The sequence below is a fragment of the Hypanus sabinus genome, chromosome 26, assembly GCF_030144855.1.
Source record: "Hypanus sabinus isolate sHypSab1 chromosome 26, sHypSab1.hap1, whole genome shotgun sequence".
Lineage (NCBI taxonomy): Eukaryota > Metazoa > Chordata > Chondrichthyes > Myliobatiformes > Dasyatidae > Hypanus > Hypanus sabinus.
Window position 1 is genome coordinate 13,963,609 of NC_082731.1, and position 24,902 is coordinate 13,988,510.

General features: G+C 46.2%; 1 protein-coding gene and 1 pseudogene across 1 annotated transcript; one reads left to right on the forward strand and one right to left on the reverse strand.

Annotated features, from left to right (window-relative positions):
- Positions 1–335: 335 nt before the first annotated feature.
- Positions 336–24,360, forward strand: LOC132381662 (zinc finger protein 850-like; annotated as a pseudogene).
- Positions 11,248–17,655, reverse strand: LOC132381600 (gastrula zinc finger protein XlCGF26.1-like). Its single transcript, XM_059951103.1, has one exon. It carries the CDS (start codon positions 15,639–15,641, stop codon positions 14,148–14,150), a length of 1,494 nt encoding a protein of 497 aa, XP_059807086.1. The 5' UTR covers positions 15,642–17,655; the 3' UTR covers positions 11,248–14,147.
- Positions 24,361–24,902: the final 542 nt, after the last annotated feature.

Consider the following 24,902-nt stretch of genomic DNA (forward strand, 5'->3'; position numbering starts at 1 on the left):
AACAAAAGACTTAGAGTGAAGTCTGAACTATCTCTAAAACAATTGCTGAAGTGACAATAACCGAGCGAGTTATTTATTATTTTTCCTGTTTTGTTTTTTTCCCCATTGGTTGTTTGTTCTGTTGGTTGCGGTCTTTCATCGTTTCTATTATGTTTCTTGGATTTACTGAATATTCCCACAGGAAACGACGCTCAGAGTTGTATATGGACTTTGATAGTAAATTTACTTTTGAACCGAATCCTCCCGCCTGCAGTTATGAGTGAAATCTCCAGCCCCGGAGCGGTCAGTACGCATGCGCCCTCTCGGTGCCGCAGTGCATCCTGGGTCAGGCCATTCAATCCCATCCGCGGTGAGCGGCGGGTCCGTGTCCTGGTGGAGACGGTCGAGTGTCGAGACTGTCCCGGAGACGCGTCCCGCCGAGTCGCTGCAGCTCGGCCCCGTTCGAGCCCAGCTCCAGCCTCGAGGTCAGCTTCATCACCGATCCGAGTCACCGTCAAGCTTCTGGAGGCCGCGACCGCAGTGTGTTCGGGATGGAGGTAACAGATTCACAAACCCCGCCGTCACAAACTCCTGACTCCACAGACATCAACCCCTATCAGTGTCCACACTGCGGGAAACGCTTCAAACGATCGAGCAAGCTGATTGAACACCAGCGGGTTCACAGCGGAGAGAAGCCGTTCATCTGCCCGGACTGCGGGAAGGGATTCACACGGTTATCCAACATGCTCACACACCAGCGAGTTCACAGCGGGGAGAGGCCTTTCATCTGCCCTGTGTGTGGGAAGGGATTCACTCAGTCATCTCACCTGATGACCCACCAGCGAAAGCACACCGGGGAGAGGCCGTTCATCTGCTCCGAGTGTGGTAAGGGATTCACTGATTCCTGTTACCTGCTGAGCCACCAGCAGATCCACACCGGGGTGAAGCCGTTCACCTGCTCCGACTGTGGGAAGAGATTCACTTATTCGTGTGATCTGCTGAAACACCAACGAATCCACACCGAGGAGAGACCGTTCACCTGCTCCGACTGTGGGAAGGGATTCACCCGTTCGTCTGAAGTGTTAACGCACCAGCGTGTTCACAGCGAGGAGAAACGGTTCACCTGCTCTGAGTGTGGGAAGGGGTTCACTCAACTCGTTCACCTGAAGAGACACCAGCGAGTTCACACCGGGGAGAGACCGTACGTCTGCTCTGAGTGCGGGAAGAGTTTCACTCAGATTAGCAACCTGAAGTCCCACCAGCGAGTTCACACGGGGGAGAGGCCATTCACCTGCTCGGAGTGTGGGAAGAGATTTATTCAGTCCTGTCACCTGATGACGCACCAGCGAACTCATACTGCGGAGAAACCGTTCAAATGCTCCGAGTGTGGGAAGGCATTCAACCAAACATCTTCCCTGTTGACACACCAGCGAATTCACACGGGGGAGAAACCGTTCAAATGCACTGTGTGTGGGAAGGGATTTAGTCAACGAATTTACCTGGTAACGCACCAGCGAATTCACACCGGGGAGAAACCGTTCATCTGCTCCGAGTGCGGGAGGGGATTCAATCAACAGATCAGCCTGAAGAAACACCAACAAGTTCACACGGGGGAGAAGCAGTTCACCTGTTCCGAGTGTGGGAAGGGGTTCACTCGGTCATCAGACCTGGTGAAACACCAGCGAGCTCACACTCCGGACAAGGATTGAAAATGCCGTGTGTGGGGTATATATCCACATGCAGAGAGACCCTCTCGGGGTGATGGAATCTGCAGTTAATGCAAAGTTGACGTGGGCTGTATGGTTGTTACTTTTCCTGTAGTTTAATTTTTATGCTTGTTTTTATTTTTATGTAATTACCTCTGTACGTGTAATTGTTCTGGGGATCACGGTTACATTCGTGAATGAAATTGCAAAAAAAAAGCAGCAGGTGAATTGGTAAAAGAAATTTTAAAAATTCAAAAAATGAAATGAAGTACAGAGAGCATCTGGAGAGAACTTGACAGATGGAAATTATGGAAACAGAGTTGAACACTATCATAGGCAAACATACAGGGTACTTGAGAGATGCAAACTCAATGTTCTAACAAAGAAAAGTTGCTCTGGTTGGAGAGTGGTGGGAGATTAAACAGTGACAGACTAATAACTCCAACTATCTGACTGCAGATAAACAATGGAGTGGACAGCATGATCAATGGATTCTGCTGCCCCCCACCCCCGGTCCATTTTTGCATCTACAAGTGGACTACATTACTTAACCACAGTGTCGGGGATACCCAATGTACTGATAATAGTGGGCAAGTTTTCAAACTATTTCAGCAAGGAAAGCCACAGCCAGACACAGCAACAACTAACCGAGGACTGTGTTTAGAGATGGAGATTGCCTCCTCACACTGACTCTGACCAAGGAACACATTTCACTGGGAATGTTTATTGGGAATTATTGACAACTGATGAACATTGAACGGTCTTTCCATTGTCCACAGCACCCAGAGTCATCAGGACAATCGAATGAATGATGGAATCACGAACAACGGCTGAGTGAGTATCATGAGGAAGGTTGTGCCAATGGCCTATGGCTCTTCCTGTCGTTCTGTGTGACATCAGAGCAACCCCAAACGAGATAAAGTCCATTGGAGGTGGTAACAGGGTGACCCACGTCACTGCCGGGAGCTCTCCACCTCAGAGAGGCTGATAAACATGTTATGGCAGAGAGTTTAATTAACTATTTTGTGAAGTTAACCCAAGATGTGCCGTCCGCTTCCCAACAGGTTTCTGCTGCTCGGAGTGATCAAGCACCCGGATTCCTGCTGAGATTCCCGTACGGAACCACTGGGAGCTCAATGAGAGGGTCCTTAACGAACGTTGTTAATTACTAATTCAGATGTGAAAGTAAGTGAATTCACGCGAGTCACTGTGAGTAAGCTGGAGTGGTTCCTGATGAAGACAACAAGTGCTGTGGTGAATGTGCTGGCGCCTCTGCTGGGCAACAGTGGGGAAATCAGTGACTGGCCAGAAGACTTGGTACAGAGTCGATAACTACAGCTTATTATAGTGTTTACTCAAATATTATTTGTTGTTCTTACATCTTTACCAAGTTTCCCTGCTCACAATGTGCCAATTCTCATGACGCAATGTGTACATACGGGTATTTGCAATAATATGCTGAGACTGTTAATGTCTCCAGCTGTTGCGTTTGCCGATAACTTCCACACACTTCAAAATATTCAAGGCATTCTAGCAGATACAGAACAGATATGCAACCCTCTTTAAAATGTCCTGTTGTAACGGGATGGTGGTAGCCCCATGGCCAACCCTCCTCCTTACACAGCCGCCCTCGTGTCCGTCCACAGTGGAGTTGGGATATCTCTACACCTGTATCCAATGTTCATGATCAAGCTATGAAACCTTTTCATGTGTTTACTACAAAGCTATATTTGGCTTGAGTTCAGATGGTCCCATTCTAGTAGGGCAGGGTTTAATGCAATCAGCTTGCATCCCTGTCAGTCTTTCTTTCACAGACTTTGTTGTTACATCCCGAGTCTAGAATAAACAAGACAGTTTGGAAGGAGTTGTTTTCCATTAACTTTATTCCCATAATGTGCTGCTGCACATACAAGAGAGATTCAAAATATTGCTGCAGGTTTAGAACGACATCTCTGCTCCCCTGCAGAAAGTAACAACAGACTTAGTTGCCACGTGTAGAATGGTTCTTCAAAATCACATGACATCAGATCTCTCAACACCCAGGGTGGGGGAGCGTTGAGTTCTAGGCAAGGAGTCCTGTCCTTACATCCTGTACCTGACAGATCTGACAAAACTGATTTGGCTGGTCATGTACATACAGAAAGAGCTACAATCCATCAGTCTGGTGGGTGGGATTTCTTTAACTGTATTCAGTTATGTTTAGGAGGCTGGGGTCTCCCTATTATCGAATGTCTTGATATGTCTGAACATAATTTAAATGCTTCTTACTTGTAAAAGGGCAATCATTGATGGAGGAGCTCAGTAAGAGTAAGAGTACCTGTTTACAAAGATAATCTACCTGACACTGATGTAATTGCTTATATGCTTTCCCTGTGACCATGTGGGTTTCATCCAGATGATCCAGTTTCCTCCCACACTCTAAAGATGTACCGGTTGATAGGTTAATTGGCCCTTGTAAACTGTCCTGTGATTAGGCCAAGGTTAAATTGGGAGTTCAAATCAAAACGTACAAACACGCTGAGTGTACTCAGCAGGTCGGGCAGCGTCCGTTGAAATGAACAGCCAGTGTTTCAGGCCGAGACCCTTCGTCATTTCCACGGATGCTGCCCGACCTGCTGAGTTCCTCCAGCGTGTTTGTACGTGTTGATTTGACCACAGCATCTGCAGTGCACTTCGTGTGCAAATTGGGAGTTGCTGTGTGCCACGGGTCAAAAGGGCCAATTCTACACTGTATCGCAATAACTCTAATGTAAAACTGGGGAATTTAGATCTGGGTTGGAATGTATAATTGTTTATACACACGTGGTTTAATTTTGGCGACGTTTGTATTTTTGTACAATTGCTGATGCACTTGTTCAGTGTATTGCTAGTGTTTGCAGTTGCTTCTTTATTGAGTGGAAGGTTTTTAGTTCCTGCGGTGGGTAACGCATTATTTGAACAGGTGCTAGCCTATTGGTTGTTTTAAGCAATGGAATGTAGATGAAATACTCGCTATCAGTAGTCTGGTGTAAGAAAACTGCACCACCATTTGCCTTCTTTTCCCTTCTTCACCTTTCATAGTGTCATAGAGAAGTCGGCCCATCTCGTCCATGCTGTAACGGTCTAAATTCTTACTCCCATCCACCTGCACCCAGACCATAGCCATCAATACCCCAACTGTCCATGTACCTATCCAAACTTCCTTTAAACATTGAAATCAATCTTGCATCTACCACACGTGCCAGTAGCTCATTCCACACTCTCATCACTCTCTGAGTGAAGAGGTTTCTCCTTCTGTTCCCCTTAAATTTCTCACCTTTTACCTTTAACACATGTCTTTAGGTGACCCTGCTTCATTGGAAAAGGTTGCTTGCATTTACCCCATCTGTAACCCTCATAATATTGTATTCAAACCTCTACGTTCTGAAGAAAACCGTCCTCAGCCATTCAATCTTTCTTTCGAATTCAGGTCCTCCAGACCCAGCAACACCCTTGTAAATTTCCTCTGCACTCTTTCAAACTTGTTTACATCTTTCCTGTAGGTAAGTGACCAAAGCTACACACAATACTCCAAATTAGGCCCCACCAATGTCTTATACAGCTTCAACATCACAGCCCATCTCCTGTACTCAGTGAATTGATATTTGGGGGACAGTGTGCCAAGAACTTTCTTTGCAACCGTACCTTCATGTAACACCACATTTTACAAAGGGTGGACCTGATTTCCCAGGTCCCTTGGTTCTACCAGATACTTTTCACTGTGTTAGGCCTACCATGGTTGGTCCTACCAAAGAGCAAATCCTCACACTTGTTTGCTCTAAGTTCCACCTACCAACACTTTTCCCGTTGTTTCCTTTGTTATTGTAACAATAGACAATAGGTTCAGGAGTAGGTCATTCAGCCCTTCGAGCCAGCACCGCCATTCAATGTGATCATGGCTGATCATCCACAATCAGTACCCCGTTCCTGCCTTCTCCCCATACCTCTTGACTCCACTATCTTTAAGAGCTCTATCTAACTCTTTCTCGAAAGAATCCAGAGAATTGGCCTCCACTGCCTTCTGGGGCAGAGCATTCCACATATCCACCACTCTCTGGGTGAAAAAGTTTTTCCTCAACTCCATTCTGAATGGCCTACCCCTTATTCTTAAACTGTGGCTTCTGGTTCTGGACTCTCCCAACATTAGGAATATGTTCCCTGCCTCCAGCGTGTCCAATCCCTTAATAATCTTATATGTTTCAATCAGATCCCCTCTCATCTTTCTAAATTCCAGTGTATACAAGCCCAGTCGCTCCAATCTTTCAACATATGATAGTCCCGCCATCCCGGGAATTAATCTCGTGAACCTACGCTGCACTCCCTCAATAGCAAGAATGTCCTTCCTCAAAGTTGGAGACCAAAACTGAGCACAATACTCCAGCTGTGGTCTCACTAGCGCCCTGCACAACTGCAGAAGGACCTCTTTGCTCCTGTACTCAACTCCCCTTGTTATGAAGGCCAGCATGCCATTAGCTTTCTTCACTGCCTGCTGTACCTGCATGCTTACTTTCATTGACTGATGTACAAGAACACCTGGATCTCGTTGTGCTTCCCCTTTTCCTAACTTGACACCATTTAGATAGTAATCTGCCTTCCTGTTCTTGCCGCCAAAGTGGATACCCTCACATTTATCCACATTAAACTGCATCTGCCATGCATCTGCCCACTCACCCAACCTGCCCAAGTCACCCTGCATTCCCATAACATCCAGCTCATATGTCACCCTACTAACCAGCTTTGTGTCATCTGCAAATTTGCTAATGTTACTTTTAATCCCTTCATCTAAATCATTAATGTATATTGTAAACAGCTGCGGTCCCAGCACCGAGCCTTGCGGTACCCCCATAGTCACTGCCTGCCATTCTGAAAAGGACCCCTTAATCCCCACTCTGTTTCCTGTCTACCAATTTGCTATCCATGTGAGTACCCTACCCCCAATACCATGTGCTCTAGTTTTGCCCACTAATCTCCTATGTGGGACCTTACCAAAAGCTTTTTGGAAGTCCAGGCACACTACATCCACTGGCTCTCCCTTGTCTATTTTCATAGTTACTTCCTCAAAAAATTCCAGAAGATTAGTCAAGCATGATTTCCCCTTTGTAAATCCATGCTGACTTGGACCGATCCTGTTACCACTATCCAAATGTGCCGTTATTTCATCTTTTATAATTGACTCCAGCATCTTCTCCACCATTGATGTCAGGCTAACTGGTCTATAATTCCCTGTTTTCTCTCTCCCTCCTTTCTTAAAAAGTGGGATGACATTAGCTACCCTCCAATCCTCAGGAACTGATCCTGAATCTATAGAACATTGGAAAACTATTACCAATGCTTCCACGATTTCTAGAGCCACCTCCTTTAGTACCCTGGGATGCAGACCATCAGGCCCTGGGGATTTATCGGCCTTCAGTCCCATCAGTCTACCCAATACCATATTCTGCCTAATGTGAATTTCCTTCAGTTCCTCCGTTACCCCAGGTCCTTTGGCCACTATTACATCTGGGAGATTGCCTGTGTCTTCTTAGTGAAGACAGATCCAAAGTAGCTGTTCAACTCGTCTGTCATTTCCTTGTTTCCCATAATAAATTCACCTGTTTCTGCCTTCAATGGCCCAATTTTAGTCTTAACTTTATTTTTTTGCTATTCACATGCCTAAAGAAGCTTTTACTATCCTCCTTTATATTCTTGGCTAGTTTACCTTCATACCTCATTTTTCTTGGTGTATTGCCTTTTTTATTATCTTCTGTTGCTCTTTAAAAGCTTCCCAGTCCTCCGGTTTCCCACTCATCTTTGCTATGTTATACTTCTTCTCTTTTATTTTTATACTGCCCTTTACTTCCCTCGTCAGCCACAGCCGCCCCTTACTCCCCTTAGGATCTTTCTTCCTCTTTGGAATGAACTGATCCTGCACCTTCTGCATTATTCCCAGAAATACCTGCCATTGTTGTTCCACTGTCTTCCCTGCTAGGGTATTGTTCCGTTGAACTTTGGCCAGCTCCTCCCTCATAGCTCCATAGTTCCCTTTGTTCAACTGTAATACTGACACAACCAATTTTCCCTTCTCCTTCTCAAATTGTAGGTTAAAACATATTATATTATGGTCACTATCTCCTAATGGTTCCTTTACCTCGAGGTCCCTGATCAAATTCAGTTCATTGCACAACACTAAATCTAGAATTGCCTTCTCCCTGGTAGGCTCCAGTACAAGCTGTTCTAAGAATCCATCTCGGAGGCACTCCACAAACTCCCTTTCTTGGAGTCCAGTACCATTCTGATTCTCAGTCCATTCAGACTACCTGCATGTTGCAATCCCCCATGACAACAGTATCATTACCTTTGCAACATGCCAATTTTAACTCTTTATTCAACTTTCACCCTTCATCCAGACTGCTGTTTGGGGGCCTGTTGTTAACTCCCATTAGGGTCTTTCTACCCTTAGAATTTCTCAGTTCTAACCATACTGACTCTACATCCCCAGATTCTATGTCCCCCCTCGCAAGGGACTGAAAATCATTCCTCACCAACAGAGCCACCCCACCCCCTCTGCCAGTCAGTCTGTCCTTTCGATAAGATGTATATCCTTGAATATTCATTTTCCAGGCCCTGTCCACTTGAAGCCTTGTCTCAGTTATTCCCACAACATCGTACTTGCCAATTTCCAACTGAGCCTCAAGCTCATCTACTTTATTCCTTATACTTCGTGCATTCATATACAATACTTTTAATCCGTTATTCCCCTCACCTTTCATACCAATTCCTATTTCACTTGGCCATACTATATGATCCCTTCTTGAGCTTTCTACTCCATTGATTCTGTTGTCCTTTTTAACTTTTCTTATTTTAACTTTCCCTTTAACTCCATCCTTATATTTCTAGTTCATCCCCTCCCCCCCCCCCCCCCCCCCCCCCCCCCCACTACTTAGTTTAAACACATCCGTGTTGCAGTGGCAAACCTGTCTGCCAGAATGCTGGTCCCCCGCCTATTAAGATGCAACCCGTCCCTTTTGTACAATTCATCCCTACCCCAAAACATATCCCAGTGGTGGCATGACATGGCATAAGGTGGCATTGCATGCTGGCATGGAAGGCAGAGCCCAGGCCCGGCTGGTCACTGTGACCCCGGATCCGGGGGGGGTCAGGAAACACAGACTCGTAGTGTCCGTCAGCACGGGGACTGGGAACTCGGCGACGACCATCCTCGACCAGGGAGACCGCTCCACGTTATCACTCGCAACTGAGACAGTTTCACGGGTGGTGAGCGCATGCGCACTGATTCTGAATGGGTTCGTTCCGGAGCGGGGAATGGTGGTCGGGGCCACGTTATGATGTCACGATGCCTTCGGCGTTTCATTGGTGGATATGTCAATGGGTGGGGCTTCACGGGGAGAGGACAGCGAGTGGGCGGGGTAAGGGGGCTGTCCCGGCGATGAGCCCGGTCTGTCCAGGGACGTCATGTTCAGTTCTTTTGTAGCTTTTATTTTGAATAATGCCTGTTTTTAATATATTCCAAATATAATTTGTAACTGAAAAAGCTCCAGAGTATCATTGCAGAACATCAACACACCCACATAAAACGTGGTTGCAGAATGACATTGGAGCAGCACCAGGGAGAAATATTTACCCGCAACAATAGGCAGGGAAACGGTCTGTCGTGGATAGATAGAAACATAGAAAATAGGTGCAGGAGTAGGCCATTCGGCCCTTCGAGCCTGCACCGCCATGTATATTCACACGTATTCAGATTGTGCTGTGGTGTGTTGGGACAGGATGCAACAATTAACAGCAACATTCAGCAATTATAATGAGGAATTTAAAGAAAATAAAGTTACAGGTTAAAGTACAGGTATGTGCAATAAATACCAGTGTATTGACAACATAAACCTTACAAAAAGCTGTTACCTTGCACTGACAAGTAATAGATATTGGGGGGGGGGGGGGCGGGGGGAGGTTTGGGATGGCTAACTAGAAAGGCTGATCAGATTAACTGCCCAGAGGTGGCGTGCAGTTTTGTTTTAATAACCCGACCGCGCTTTTCAGGAGGAGTTTTTGGGAAGGGCAGCTTGCTGGGGGGGGGGGGTAGTGCCCCCGATGTTTCTTCCTGCGTGAAAAAAGAGAGGAAGGAAGGATTACTGTCCCTTAGCGAGCATAGGAAGAGAGCCAGGGGACGTAGGTGATGTCCTAACTAAATACTTCTCATCAGTATTCACCGAGGACACAGGAGTGGACCGGGACTGTGATATTCTAGGGTATATCAGCATGAAGAAAGGAGAGAGGCGAGACATCATTGGAACAGATAAAGGTGGATAATTTCCCTGGACCTGCAAAGGTGTATTCCTGGCTGCCGGGGAACCGGGGTGGGGGGAGTGATACTGGGGCCCCAGAATCCAGATAGCTGCAGGATGGGGCTTTACATTGGTGGTACTGAGTGTACTGGGAGAAATTCTAAAAGACCAGATTTACTTTAATTGGAACAAGCAAACTGCTGGAGGAAAATGTACAGTCGGCATAATGGGTCGAGACCCTTGAATTTCACTGGTGTTAGATCGGTGAAATATGTCTACATGAATTTACATAAGTCTGCAATAATAGACAATAGACAGTAGGTGCAGGAGTAGGCTATTCGGCCCTTCTAGCCAGCACCGCCATTCTCTGTGATCATATATAATCAGTACCCCGTTCCTGCCCTCTCCCCATATCCCTTGACCCCGCTATCTATAAGAGCTCTATCTAACTCTCTCTTGGCCTCCACTGCCTTCTGGGGCCGAGCAGTACACATATCCACCACTCTCTGGGTGAAAATGTTTTTCAGCACCTCTGTTCTAAATGGCCTACCCCTTATTCTTAAACTGCGGCCTCTAGTTCTGGACTCTCCCATCAGCGGGAACATGCTTCCTGCCTCCAGTGTGTCCAATCCCTTAATAATCTTATATGTTTCAATCAGATCCCCTCTCATCCTTCTAAATTCCAGTGTATACAAGCCCAGTCGCTCCAATCTTTCAACATATGACAGTCCTGCCATCCCGGGAATTAACCTCGCGAACCTACGCTGCACTCCCTCAATAGCAAGAATGTCCTTCCTCAAATTTGGAGACAAAAACTGCACACAATACTCCAGGTGGGGTCTCACCAGGGCCCTGTACAGCTGCAGAAGGACCTCTTTACTCCTATACTCAATTCCTCTTGTTATAAAAGCCAGCATGCCATTAGCTTTCTTCACGGCCTGCTGTACCTGCATGCTTGCTTTCATTGACTGATGTACAAGAACACCTAGATCTCGTTGTGCTTCCCCTTTTCCTAACTTGACTCCATTTAGATAGTAATCTGCCTTCCTGTTCTTGCCACCAAAGTGGATAACCTCACATTTATCCACATTAAACTTCATCTGCCGTACATTTGCCCACTCACCCAACCTGTACAAGTCACCTTGCATTCTCATAACATCCTCCTGACATTTCACACTGCCAGCCAGCTTTATGTCATCAGCAAATTTGCTAGTGTTACTTTTAATCCCTTCATCTAAATCATTAATGTATATTGTAAACAGCTGCGGTCCCAGCACCGAACCTTACAGTACCCCACCAGTCACAGCCTGCCATTCCAAAAGAGACCCGTTAATCGCTACTCTTTGTTTCCTGTCAGCCAGCCAATTTTCAATCCATGTCAGTACTCTGCCCCCAATACCATGTGCCCTAATTTTGCCCACTAATCTCCTTTGTGGGACTTTATCAAAAGCTTTCTGGAAGTCCAGGTACACTACATCCACTGGCTCTCCCTTGTCCATTTTCATAGTTACATCCTCAAAAAACTCCAGAAGATTAGTCAAGTATGATTTTCCCTTCATAAACCCATGCTGACTCGGACTGATCCTTCTACTGCTATCCAAATGTGTCGTAATTTCCTCTTTTATAATTGACTCCAGCATCATTCCCACCAGTGACGTCAGGCTAACCGGTCTATAATTCCCTGTTTTCTCTCTCCCTCCTTTCTTGAAATGTGGGACAACATTAGCCACCCTCCAATCAGCAGGAACTGTTCCTGAATCTATAGAACATTGGAAAATGATTACCAATGCGTCCATGATTTCTAGAGCCACCTCTTTAAGTACCCTGGGATGCAGACCATCAGGTCCCGGGGACTTATCAGCCTTCAGACTCAACAGTCTATCCAACACCGTTTCTTGCTTAATATAAATTTCCTTCAGTTCCTCCTTTACCCTAGATCGTTTGGCCACTATTACATCTGGGAGATTGTTTGTGTCTTCCCCAGTGAAGAGAGATTCAAAGTACCTGTTCAACTCATCTGCCATTTCCTTGTTCCCCATAATAAATTCACCTGTTTCTGTCTTCAAGGGCCCATCTTTGGTCTTAACTAATTTTTTCCTCTTCACATATCTAAAGAAGCTTTTACTATCCTCCTCTATATTATTGGCTAGCTTACCTTTGTACCTCATCTTTTCTCTCCATATTGCCTTTTTAGAATCTTCTGTTGCTCTTTAAATGTTTCCCAACCCTCTGGCTTCCCGCTCATCTTTGCTTTGTTATACTTCTCCTCTTTTATTTTTAAACTCTCCTTGACTTCCCTTGTCAGCCACGGTCGCCACCTACTCCCCTTAGAATCTTTCTTCCTCTTTGGAATGAACTGATCCTGCACCTTCTGTATTATTCCCAGAAATACCTGCCATTGTAGTTCCACTGTCTTCCCTGCTAGGGTATCCTTCCAGTCAACTTTGGCCAGCTCCTCCCTCATGGCTCCACGTCCCCTTTGTTCAACTGTAATACTGACACTTCCGATTTTCCCTTCTCCCTCTCAAATTGTAGATTAAAGCTTCTGGTCACTACCTCCCAGTGGCTCCTTTACCTCGAATTCCCTTATCAAATCCGGTTCATTACACAACACTAGATCTAGAATTGCCTTCTCCCTGGTAGGCTCCAGTACAAGCTGTTCGAAGAATCCATCTCGGAGGCACTCCACAAACTCCCTTTCTTGGGGTCCGGTACCAACCTGATTTTCCCAGTCTACCTGCATGTTGAAATAGCCCATTACAACCGTAGTATTACCTTTGTGACATGCTAATTTTAGCTCTTGATTCAACTTGCACCCTATATCCAGGCTATCCAGACTATTTGGGGGCCTGTAGATAACTCCCATTAGGGTCTTTTTGCTCTTACAATTTCTCAGTTCTATCCATACTGATTCTACATCTCCTGATTCTATGTCACCCCTCGCAAGGGACTGAATTTCATTCCTCACCAGCAGAACCACCCCACCCCCTCTGCCCACCTGTCTGTCCTTTCAATAGGATGTATATCCTTGAATATCCATTTCCCAGACCTGGTCCTCTTGCAGCCATGTCTCTGTAATTCCTACAACATCATACTTCCCAACTTCCAACTGAGTTTCAAGCTCATCCACATTATTTCTTACACTTTGTGCATTCATATATACTTTTAATCCACTTTATAAAAAACACTTCATAAAACTTTATAAAACTTTGTAACACTTTATTTAAAAAATCATAAGCTACAAGTTTTATGCCTTATTCTTAAACTTCTGAAGTACTTGTCAGGCAAAAACATCAGGATCTGACAGAAGGTAATAGTTACCCCGGAATGAACTCCGGTGATTAGGGAAAATTATGTTTTATTTAAATTAAACCCTATAACTGTGATGGAGTTTGATATTCTGAAATTTGTGCCAGTTAAAAAAATTTGTTTAAAGTGCTTTTCTCTCTGAAGTGTTTAATGTCTTGTTACTAACCTGCAGGTTTCTTTTATTGTCCTGTCACTTTAAGAGAGTTACTGCAAGAGGTCCCGGATGAGCCTCTAATTTTGTTATGAATTGTAACATTTTAGAAACGAACCAGCAGCAATAGACTATACATGGACTCTGGTTTTGAGGTTAAAACCACTATCTTTATTAGTAACTACCTACTATAGTAACTTAAACCAAGATAAACAAAAGTTAACAGTGCTATGTGTATATATGTGTTATGATCAAGGGAATATAGTCCTTGATTGAACTCAGCAACATGAGTTCCATACCAGTTGGCCATTCTGCATTGTGTTTCATACAACCGTAAGAAATCCCTTTTGTCTCAATAAGTTTCCAAATCGTAAACAATTCCAAAAGCTTACTGAGAATCAGTGGAGAGATCAGCTGATCTTTCTTCTGCCATCTTATAGGCTTCCGGTACTGGCTGTTGCCTGAGCTTCTGGATGTCAAGTAACACATTAGCCACCAATAAATTTTTAGAAGTTTCCAGAAAACAACAGAACAATTACATCTAGAGAATTAAATATATTAAAAAATATATTCAAGCATAAGAAAATTACACTACAAGATAAATAACAATAATACAGTCCAACCCAGCACTTCAGTACTCCAGATTCCATCACCTGGAGAGGGTCTCTCTGCATGTGGATATATACCCCACACACGGCATTTTCAATCCCTGTCCGGAGTGTGAGCTCGCTGGTGTTTCACCAGGTCTGATGACCGAGTGAACCTCTTCCCACACTCGGAACAGGTGAACAGCTTCTCCCCCGTGTGGATTTGGTGGTGTTTCTTCAGGCTGATCTGTTGATTGAATCCCTTCCCGCACTCGGAGCAGATGAACGGTTTCTCCCCGGTGTGACTTTGCCGGTGCGCCACCAGGTAAGATGGTTGACTGAATCTCTTCCCGCACGCCGAGCATTTGAACGGTTTCTCCGCAGTGTGAATTCGCTGGTGCATCATCAGGTGACAGGACTGAGCAAATCTCTTCCCACACTCGGAGCAGGTGAACGGCCTCTCCCCGGTGTGAACTCGCTGGTGACGCTGCAGGTTGTTTACAACAGTAAAACTCTTCCCACACTCAGAGCAAGTGTAAGGCTTCTCCCCCGTGTGAACTCGCTGGTGAGCCTGCAGGTTATATATAACAGTAAAACTCTTCCCACACTCAGAGCAGACGAACGGCTTCTCCCCTGTGTGAACTCGCTGGTGTCTGTAAAGGTAAGATGGTTGAGTGAATCCCTTCCCACACTCGGAGCAGGTGAACGGTCTCTCCTCAGTGTGGTTCCGCTGGTGCTTCAGCAGGTCACATGAATAAGTGAATCTCTTCCCACAGTCGGAGCAGGTGAACGGCTTCACCCCGGTGTGGATCAGCTGGTGACTCAACAGGTAACAGGAATCGCTGAATCCCTTACCACACTCGGAGCAGATGAATGTCTTCTCCCCGGTGTGCATTCGCTGGTGGGTCATTAGGTGAGATGACTGAGTGAATCCCTTCCCACACACAGGGCAGATGAAAGGCCTCTCCCCGCTGTGAACTCGCTGGTGTGTGAGCATGTTGGATAACTGCGTGAACGCCATCCCGCACTCAGAGCAGGTGAACGGTCTCTCCCCAGTGTGAACTCGATGGTGTCTCTTCAGGTGAGATGACTGAGTGAATCCCTTGCCACACTCCATGCAGATGAACGGCTTCTCCCCTGTGTGAACCCTCCGGTGGCTCTGCAGAGCGGATAAACGACGGAACTCCTTCTTACACTCGGTACAAGAGAACGGCTTCTCCCCGGTGTGAACCCGCTGGTGCTTCATCAGCTCCGATGACTGTGTGAACCCCTTCCCGCACTCAGAGCAGGTGAACGGTTTCTCTCCGGTGTGGATCCGCTGGTGCACCACGAAGTTGGAGTGGAAGGCGAAGCTCTTCCCGCAATCGGAGCAGGTGAAAGGCTTCTCCCCGCTGTGAACTCGCTGGTGTGTGAGCATGTTGGATAACTGCGTGAATCCCTTCCCGCAGTCCGGGCAGTTGAACGGCTTCTCCCCGGTGTGAACCCGCTGGTGTTCAATCAGATTGCTCGATCGTTTGAAGCGTTTCCCGCAGTGTGGACACTGATAGGGGTTGATGTCTGTGGAGTCAGGAGTTTGTGACGGCGGGGTTTGTGAATCTGTTACCTCCATCCCGAACACACTGCGGTCACGGCCTCCAGAAGCTTGACGGTGACTCGGATCGGTGATGAAGCTGACCTCGGGGCTGGAGCTGGGCTCGAACGGGGCCGAGCTGCAGCGACTCGGCGGGACGCGTCTCCGGGACAGTCTCGACACTCGACCGTCTCCACCCGGACACGGACCCGCCGCTCACCGCGGATGGGATTGAATGGCCTGACCCAGGATGCACTGCGGCACCGAGAGGGCGCATGCGCACTGACCGCTCCGGGGCTGGGGATTTCACTCATACCTGCAGGCGGGTGGATTCGGTTCAAAAGTAAATTTACTATCAAAGTCCATATACAACTCTGAGAGTCGTTTTCTTGCGGGCATCGGCAGTAAATCCAAGAAACATAATGGAAACAATGAAACACCGCACCCAACAGAACAAACAACCAATGGGAAAAATACAACAAACTGCGAAATAATGAATCAACTTAACCTCACACACAAAATGCTGGTGGAACACAGCAGGCCAGACAGCATCTATAGGGAGAAGCGTGGTCGACGTTTCGGGCCGAGACCCTTCGTCGTGTGTGTTTTTTGAATTTCCAGCATCTGCATACTTCCTCGTGTTTGCTCTTTAAAATCAGCTTAACCTGATGCGCTGCCAATGTCAGAATCAGGCTTATAATCACTGACATAGGCGTTGAAATTTGTTGTTTTGTGGCGCTGTACAGTGCAATATATAGATATACCGCTTATTACATACAATAAACAGTGCTCGTCATATGGAAAGCAAGAGTTAATCAAGGCAACTGGATTTGCTGTGTTGTCTGGAAAACGGTTCGCCACTCGTCTTCAGTTCTGATGCGCGGTAGGTAGTTTTCCGGCTTATGAAAGGCATAGGATCGTTAACAGTCGTAGAGGTCATTAGTCGTGCCTTTGCATGAATGGGGGTGTGCAGACACCGGGGTAGAAAGAAGAGGCTTGAAAGAGAGGTTAATGTCCCTTCACAGACATAACTAGCTATTCCACTTTTGCACGGTTTATCCAACGTAATTTGCAGAATCTTTGTCAAACCCGTCGCTGAACAGAGGAGGTGGGGGACGTCGCCAACTATCAGCTACTGACAATGCAGTCCTAACATCTTTACCCCGGCGTCACTGCAACAGTTCACACCTCCATTCGTGCAAAGATAAGACTCATGGCCCTCTCATTACCTCTGCGACATTCATGCATTGCTATACCCTTAAAGGTGTTGTTGGGATAGGCTAATGGTGTGAATGTTCTGGTAACCCTGTAAAATGCAAAATTGTTAGAATCTTTTCTCAATGTCTGTTGCCACGGGATTATTTCCTCTTTATCATTCAGTTTCGGAGTAATCAGGTAGTCCTAGTGCGAGTGGACAAGTAGTTTGCGTCTGCGTTCTTCGGAGTCTACAAGGAGGGGGTGACCTTATTAAGCTATGGGACGGTGGCTGCTACATAACAAAATGCATGCTGAGATTTTCTCATTGGTGGGGGCCACTGACTGAGAGGAAACGATGAATCGTTTTAAACTAATGAGCGGCTGTTCTTTTTATTTCTTCCCTTTTGTCTTTGCAGAGATTGTTGTCTTTTCCCCATTGGTTGTTTGTTCTGTTGGGTGCGGTGTTTCATTGTTTCCATTATGTTTCTTGGATTTACTGCCGATGCCCGCAAGAAAACGACTCTCTGAGTTGTATATGGACTTTGATAGTAAATTTACTTTTGAACTGAATCCACCCGCCTGCAGGTATGAGTGAAATCCCCAGCCCCGGAGCGGTCAGTGCGCATGCGCCCTCTCGGTGCCGCAGTGCATCCTGGGTCAGGCCATTCAATCCCATCCGCGGTGAGCGGCGGGTCCGTGTCCGGGTGGAGACGGTCGAGTGTCGAGACTGTCCCGGAGACGCGTCCCGCCGAGTCGCTGCAGCTCGGCCCCGTTCGAGCCCAGCTCCAGCCCCGAGGTCAGCTTCATCACCGATCCGAGTCACCGTCAAGCTTCTGGAGGCCGCGACCGCAGTGTGTTCGGGATGGAGGTAACAGATTCACAAACCCCGCCGTCACAAACTCCTGACTCCACAGACATCAACCCCTATCAGTGTCCACACTGCGGGAAACGCTTCAAACGATCGAGCAAGCTGATTGAGCACCAGCGGGTTCACACCGGGGAGAAGCCGTTCAACTGCCCGGACTGCGGGAAGGGATTCACGCAGTTATCCAACATGCTCACACACCAGAGAGTTCACAGCGGGGAGAGGCCTTTCACCTGCCCCGATTGCGGGAAGAGCTTCGCCTTCCACTCCAACTTCGTGGTGCACCAGCGGATCCACACCGGAGAGAAACCGTTCACCTGCTCTGAGTGCGGGAAGGGGTTCACACAGTCATCGGAGCTGATGAAGCACCAGCGGGTTCACACCGGGGAGAAGCCGTTCTCTTGTACCGAGTGTAAGAAGGAGTTCCGTCGTTTATCCGCTCTGCAGAGCCACCGGAGGGTTCACACAGGGGAGAAGCCGTTCATCTGCTCCGAGTGTGGCAAGGGATTCACTCAACCATCTTACCTTTACAGACACCAGCGAGTTCACACAGGGGAGAAGCCGTTCGTCTGCTCTGAGTGTGGGAAGAGTTTTACTGTTATATATAACCTGCAGGCTCACCAGCGAGTTCACACGGGGGAGAAGCCTTACACTTGCTCTGAGTGTGGGAAGAGTTTTACTGTTGTAAACAACCTGCAGCGTCACCAGCGAGTTCACACCGGGGAGAGGCCGTTCACCTGCTCCGAGTGTGGGAAGAGATTTGCTCAATCCTGTTACCTGATGATGCACCAGCGAATTCACACTGCGGAGAAACCGTTCAAATGCTCGGCGTGCGGGAAGAGATTCAGTCAAAGATCGTACCTGGTGGCGCACCAGCGAATTCACACCGGGGAGAAACCGTTCATCTGCTCCGAGTGCGGGAAGGGATTCAATCAACAGATCAGCCTGAAGAAACACAAGCAAGTTCACACGGGGGAGAAGCAGTTCACCTGTTCCGTGTGTGGGAAGAGGTACATTCGGTCATCAGACCTGGTGAAACACCAGCGAGTTCACACTCCGGACAAGGATTGAAAATGCCGTGTGTGGGGTATATATCCACATGCAGAGAGACCCTCTCGGGGTGATGGAATCTGCAGGGTGAGACTGCCGGGAGCTCTCCACCTCAGAGAGGCTGATAAACATGTTGTGGCAGAGAGTTTAATTAACTATTTTGTGAAGTTAACCCAAGATGTGCCGCCGCTTTACAACAGGTTTCTGCTGCTCGGAGTGATCAAGCACCCGGATTCCTGCTGAGATTCCCGTACGGAACCACTGGGAGCTCAATGAGAGGGTCCTTAACGAACGTTGTTAATTACTAATTCAGATGTGAAAGGAGGTGAATTCACGCGAGTCACTGCGAGTAAGCTGGAGTGGCTCCTGACAAAGACAACAAGTGCTGTGGTGAATGTGCTGCCGCCTCTGCTGGGCAACAGTGGGGAAATCAGTGACCGGCCAGAAGACTTGGTACAGAGTCGATAACTACAGCTTATTATGGTGTTTATTCGAATATTATTTGTTGTTCTTACATCTTTACCAAGTTTCCCTGCTCACAATGTGCCAATTCTCATGATGCAATGTGTACTTACGGGAATTTGCAATAATATGCTGAGACTTAATGTCTCTAGTTGTTGGGTTTGCCGATACCTTCCACAGATTTCAAAATATTCACTGATGCAAGGCATTGCAGCAGATCCAGAACAGATATGCAACCCTTATTAAAATGTCCTGTTGTAACGGGATGGCGGTAGGCCCACGGCCAACCCTGCTCCGTTCACAGCCGCCCTCGTGTCCGTCCACAGAGGAGTTGGGATATCTCTACACCTGTATCCAATGTTCATGATAAAGCTATGAAACCTTTTCATGTGTTTACTACAAAGCCACCTTTAACTTGAGTTCAGACAGTACCATTCCAGTAGGGCCGAGTTTTATGCAACCAGCTGCTATCCCTCTCCGATGTAAATGGCTCACATCTTGTTATTTGGGTTCTGTCTCTCCTTCAGACACTTTATCGTTACATTCTGACTATAGAATAAACAAGATCTTTCAGAAAAAAATCATTTTCTATTACTTTTCGTCCCATAATGTGCTGTTACAGGAAATATAAGACAGGTTCAAAATATTGCCACAGTTTTAGAAAGAGTAAGCAATGACATCACTGGGCCCTTGCAGAAAGTAACAACTGACATAGTTGCCCCGTGAAGAATGGTTCTTCAAAAACACATGGCATCAGATCTCTGAACGGTCAACGTGGGGTAACGTGCAGTTCTAGGCAAGGAGTGCTGGCCTTACATCCTGTACCCGACAGATCTGACAAAACTGATTTGGCTGGTCATATACATAAAGAGACAGCTACAATCCATCAGACTGGTGGGTGGGGGTTTTTTAAAACTGCGTTCAATTAAATTTAGCAGGCCAGGCTGTTACTCAATATTTCATCAAATGTCCTGATTGATATGCCTAACCATAATTTAAATAAATTTTACTTGTAAAAGGACAATCATGAATAGAGGAGCACAAACTCATTTAAGTGTACCTGTTTACAAAGATAATCAGCTTAACACTGAGATAATCCTTTGATTGCCCTTTTATCTTAACATAATGGGTAATTTAAAAAATATATACTTAGGTTTCACATGTTTTTCAGCCTCTGAATCTCCAGAAGTAATAATTTGGCACGGTAGTGCAGTGGCTGGCACAACGCGTTCTGTACCAGCGACCTGGGTTCAATTCCTGCCACAGTCTGTTCTCCCGTGACCATGTGGATTTCCTCCCACACTCTAAAGATGTACCAGTTGATACGTTAATTGGTTATTGTAAACTGTCCTGTGATTGGTCCAGGGTTAAATTGGGGGTTGCTGTGTGGCATGGATCAATGTTAAATTGGGGAATTTAGAACAGGGGTTTGGGGGAGTTGGGTTGTGCCATATTTTCATGTAGTTTTAAATTTTTATGTTTGTTTTTTCATACAGTTTCTGATACACATAGTTGTCCAGTGTATTTCTAGTCTTTGCAGTTGCCTCTTTATATTTCTCTAAAGTTTTTAGTTCCAATGGTGGGTTTTGCATTATTTCAATAAGCGCTAGCTTATTGATTAATTTAAGCAATGGAATCTAGATGAAATGCTCACTATCGGTAGTCTGATATAAGAAAACCACATCACCTTTTCTTCTCTTTTCCCTTCTATGTCTTTCATAGTCAGCGCAGAAACAGGCCATTCAGCCCATCTAGCCCATGCCACAGCCATTTAAACTGCCTAGTCCCATCAACCTACACTGTGACCATACCCATCAATACCCCAGTTATCCAGGTACCTATCCAAACTTTGCTTAAACGTTGAAATCGAGCTCACATGCACCACTTGTGCTGGCAGCTCATTCCACGCTCTCACAAACCTCTGACTGAAGAAGTTTGCCATCATGTCCCCCTTAAACTTCTCACCTTTTACCCTTAACCCCTGACCTCTGGTTATAATTGCACCTAACCTCACAATTTTGTAAACCTCTATCAAATCTATGTTCTAAAGAATACAGTCCTGTGCTATTCCATCTTTACTTATAACTCATAACCCCCAGACCTGACAGCATCCTTGTAAATTTCCCCTGCACTCTTTCAACTTTCTTCAAATCTTTGCTGTAGGTGGGTGACCAAAACTTCACTCAGTCCTCCAAATTAGGCCTCACTAACATCTAATATGACTTCAATATAACATCCCATCTTCTGTACTCAATACATTGATTTTTGCAGGCCAATGTGCCAAAAACTTTCTTTACCACGCTCTCTATCTGTGATGCCACCGTTAATGAATGGAACACCTGTCTTCCCAGATCTCTCTGTTCTACCGTACTCCTCGGTGCCCTCCCACTCCCCTACCGTGGTTGGTCCTACCGAAGTGCACAGTCTCACACTTGTCTGCATTAAAATCCGTTTGCCACCCTTTCCCCCTCGTTTCCTTTGTTCATGTAACACTTTACAAAACAATCGTAAGCAACTAGTTTCATGCCTCGTTCTCCACCTCTGAAGAACCCGGATTGCAGAAGCACCAGCGTCCGGATGGCAGGTAGAGTTTACCCTGGAATGAACCCTGTTGATTAGAAAAGAACCATTCCCTTCAATTAAACCCTATAACTGTGATGGGGTTTGATATCCTGAAATCTGCACCAACCAAAGAAGTTCCGTTTGAAGTATTTTTGTCTCTGAAGTGTTTAACGTCTCCCCGGTACAGAACGTGTACAGTGCAAAGACCAGCCATTCAGCCCGTGGGAAAAACATGGGACCTCACTTTGTGCAAGAGTTTGTAGTGCAAAACTGTTCCCTAGCGGCTCCTCCCGCGAGGACGTTACTGGATTGGATGCTACATTGTTGCAACTTTCTGATTGACAAACTACGTCACGATATTCCCAAATAAATTTGCAAAGTCTGAATCAGGTTTATTATCATTTATATAGGTAGTGAAATGTGTTGTTTTGTGGCAGAAGTACATGAAGTTATAATCCGTGTTACAACATGAAATAGATACACGGGATTTAAATTCGATAAGTACTGCAAGAAGAGCGAAAATCACACACTACTCAGAAATCCGATGGTGAAGGGATAGAAACTGTCCCCAAAACGTTGATGGTGGGTCTTCAGGCTCCTGTAGCTTCTCCCAAATGGTACAAATGAGAAGAGTTTATGTCCTGGGTGGCGGAGATCCCAGCGACGACGCACAGCAATCTCTACTCACCGAGGGTGCTGGATCAGCAGAATTCGCTGTCCCTGGGGGTTTCGTGGGGTTGGATTCAAGGTGGAGGTGGAAAACTGGAAGATACGGGGAAGGAAGGCGATGGGGGTCTGAGAGAGGGGAGGCGAAAAGGAGTGAGGGAGATCAGCTGTGATCATACCGAACGGTGGAGGAGGGTGGCTGACACCTGCTCCTCTTGTGGGATCTCCTGGCAACACCATTTGTTCTCCCGCTACAGTCAGGGTATTGCCCTTTCAGTGCCAGGTTTTGTTCTCACGTGTTGTAAGAAGCTGTTGTCATGTCCTTCAATGCCCAGTCGTTTCCATAATGCTCTGTGAAGGAGAGTTGTCACTCTGACGCATATATGTCAAACTTAAGGCCCGCGGGCCAAATCCGGCCCACGGTGGAATTATCTTTGGCCCGCGAGATAATATCTAATTACTATTAAAGCTGGCCCCAGTAATCGAAGCGCCTATGGCGTATGATATGGCTAATGCTGAGTTTATTCAGGTACCAGGTTTTCAGGGTTTTTAGTATTTATTCGGTTTCCCTGGTTTATTTCCTGAATATCATTAATGAATAATTTTTTTCTCTATCAGAGCTGGCCCGCCGGTATATTGCATGCACCACTAATACTACAAATCCCACAATGCACTGCCAGTGCTTTGCTCACGCTTGCCTTACTCTCTCATCAGCATCCTTATGGCGCTAGTCACGTGTGGTCAACTTTCAGCTATCCCTCACCCCAAAAATGGCTGAGCGAAAGGTGGACTTTGAAAACAGGGGTTTTCAAGGCAGGTGGGAGGCAGAGTGTATGTTCGCAGATATAAAGGGCAAACCTGTTTGTCTTGTGTGCGGAGACGGTGTGACTGTAATTAAAGAATATAACGTAAGACGACACTATGAAACGAAACACCACGACAAATACAAGCATCTGGACAAGAAACAGAAGCCCGCGATGTGCGGTCAAAAGAGTGGATTGGTGGGCAGGATCCGGGAGGAAAACGGCGCAGGTGAGCTGACAGCTTATCACTCCATCATACACCAGGAATCGTTGTGTGGTAAAGCCTTGAAAATGGAACATATAATGAGCACCATAACACGAGCAGTTAACTTCATAAGAGCCAAAGGTTTAAATCACCGCGAGTTCAAGTCGTTTCTGGAGGAGTTGGGGTTCAGAATATAATGATTTGCCCTATCACACAGAGGTGCGATGGTTAAGCCAAGGAAAAGTGCTGAAAAGATGTTTCGAGTTGCGTGAGGAGATCTGTCAGTTCATGGAAAGCAAAGGGAAAGACACAACAGAGCTCCGGGATAAAAAGTTGCTTTGTGAAATGGCGTTTCTGTGTGACATCACGAGCCATCTCAATGCGCTCAACCTGCAGCTTCAGGGGCGGGGTCGTGTGGTCACATACATGGACGCTGCAGTGAGGGCTTTTAAAACCAAGCTGCGCCTGTGGGAGACGCAGATGCTGCAAGAAAACTTGAGCCATTTTCCGTGTTGCCAAACTATGAAAGAGCAGGTTTCTACCGCAGTGTTCCCACGTGCAAAGTTTGCTGAAAAACTTAGCATACTTGGGGCCGACTTCACACGGCGATTTGCCGACTTTGAAGCTCAAAGAAGCAGGTTTGAACTGCTCAGTAAGCCATTTGCAGCTGACGTGGAAAGCGCACCAACCAGCATACAAATGGAGCTGATTGAACTCCAAAGTAGTGACACACTCAAGGCAAAGTATGACTCGGTGGGCGCTGCACAGTTTCTACGTTTCGTTCCCGACACAATGCCCCAGCTGCGTACCCAAGCTGCTCAAATGCTCTCTATGTTTGGCAGCACATATCTGTGTGAACAACTGTTCTCTTTGATGAAGATAAACAAAACATCACACAGGAGTCGTCTTTCTGATGAACACCTTCACTCAATTCTGAGGATTTCCTCAGCTCAGTGCCTGACTCCAAACATTGATGAACTTGCATCCAAGATGAGATGCCAAGTATCTAGCTTAGACTAGTGTGAATCACAGAGTGTTGGCCTGTGGAAAAATGTTTTCATTAGAAATTACTCCGGAAAAGCTGCAGATAAAGCCATAAGAAATAAATGCAACTGATTTTTTATTTATTTAATGTTCAATGTTGTTTTTGTAGGCAATAACCTAAGCTTTGTTAGTTCCAGGTTAATATGTGTAATAAATTCATTTCAATAAGTTTTGCAATAAACGCTGAACCAGTCCGGCCCTCGACTTGTACCGATTTTTAAATTTTGGCCCACTGTGTATTTGAGTTTGACACCCCTGCTGTAACGTGTGCTATACACTGTTTGTCATTCTGTCAACTCTTGTTGCCGGCGTGTGTTTAATGCCTCACTGATCTCTTGTCACTTCCTCTCATTGTTATATGTCAACAAGCTCGTTATTTGTCTACACTGGCAATACAAATTTCTGTAGAAATATCAATTCATAAAACACAGAACAGTACAGCCCAG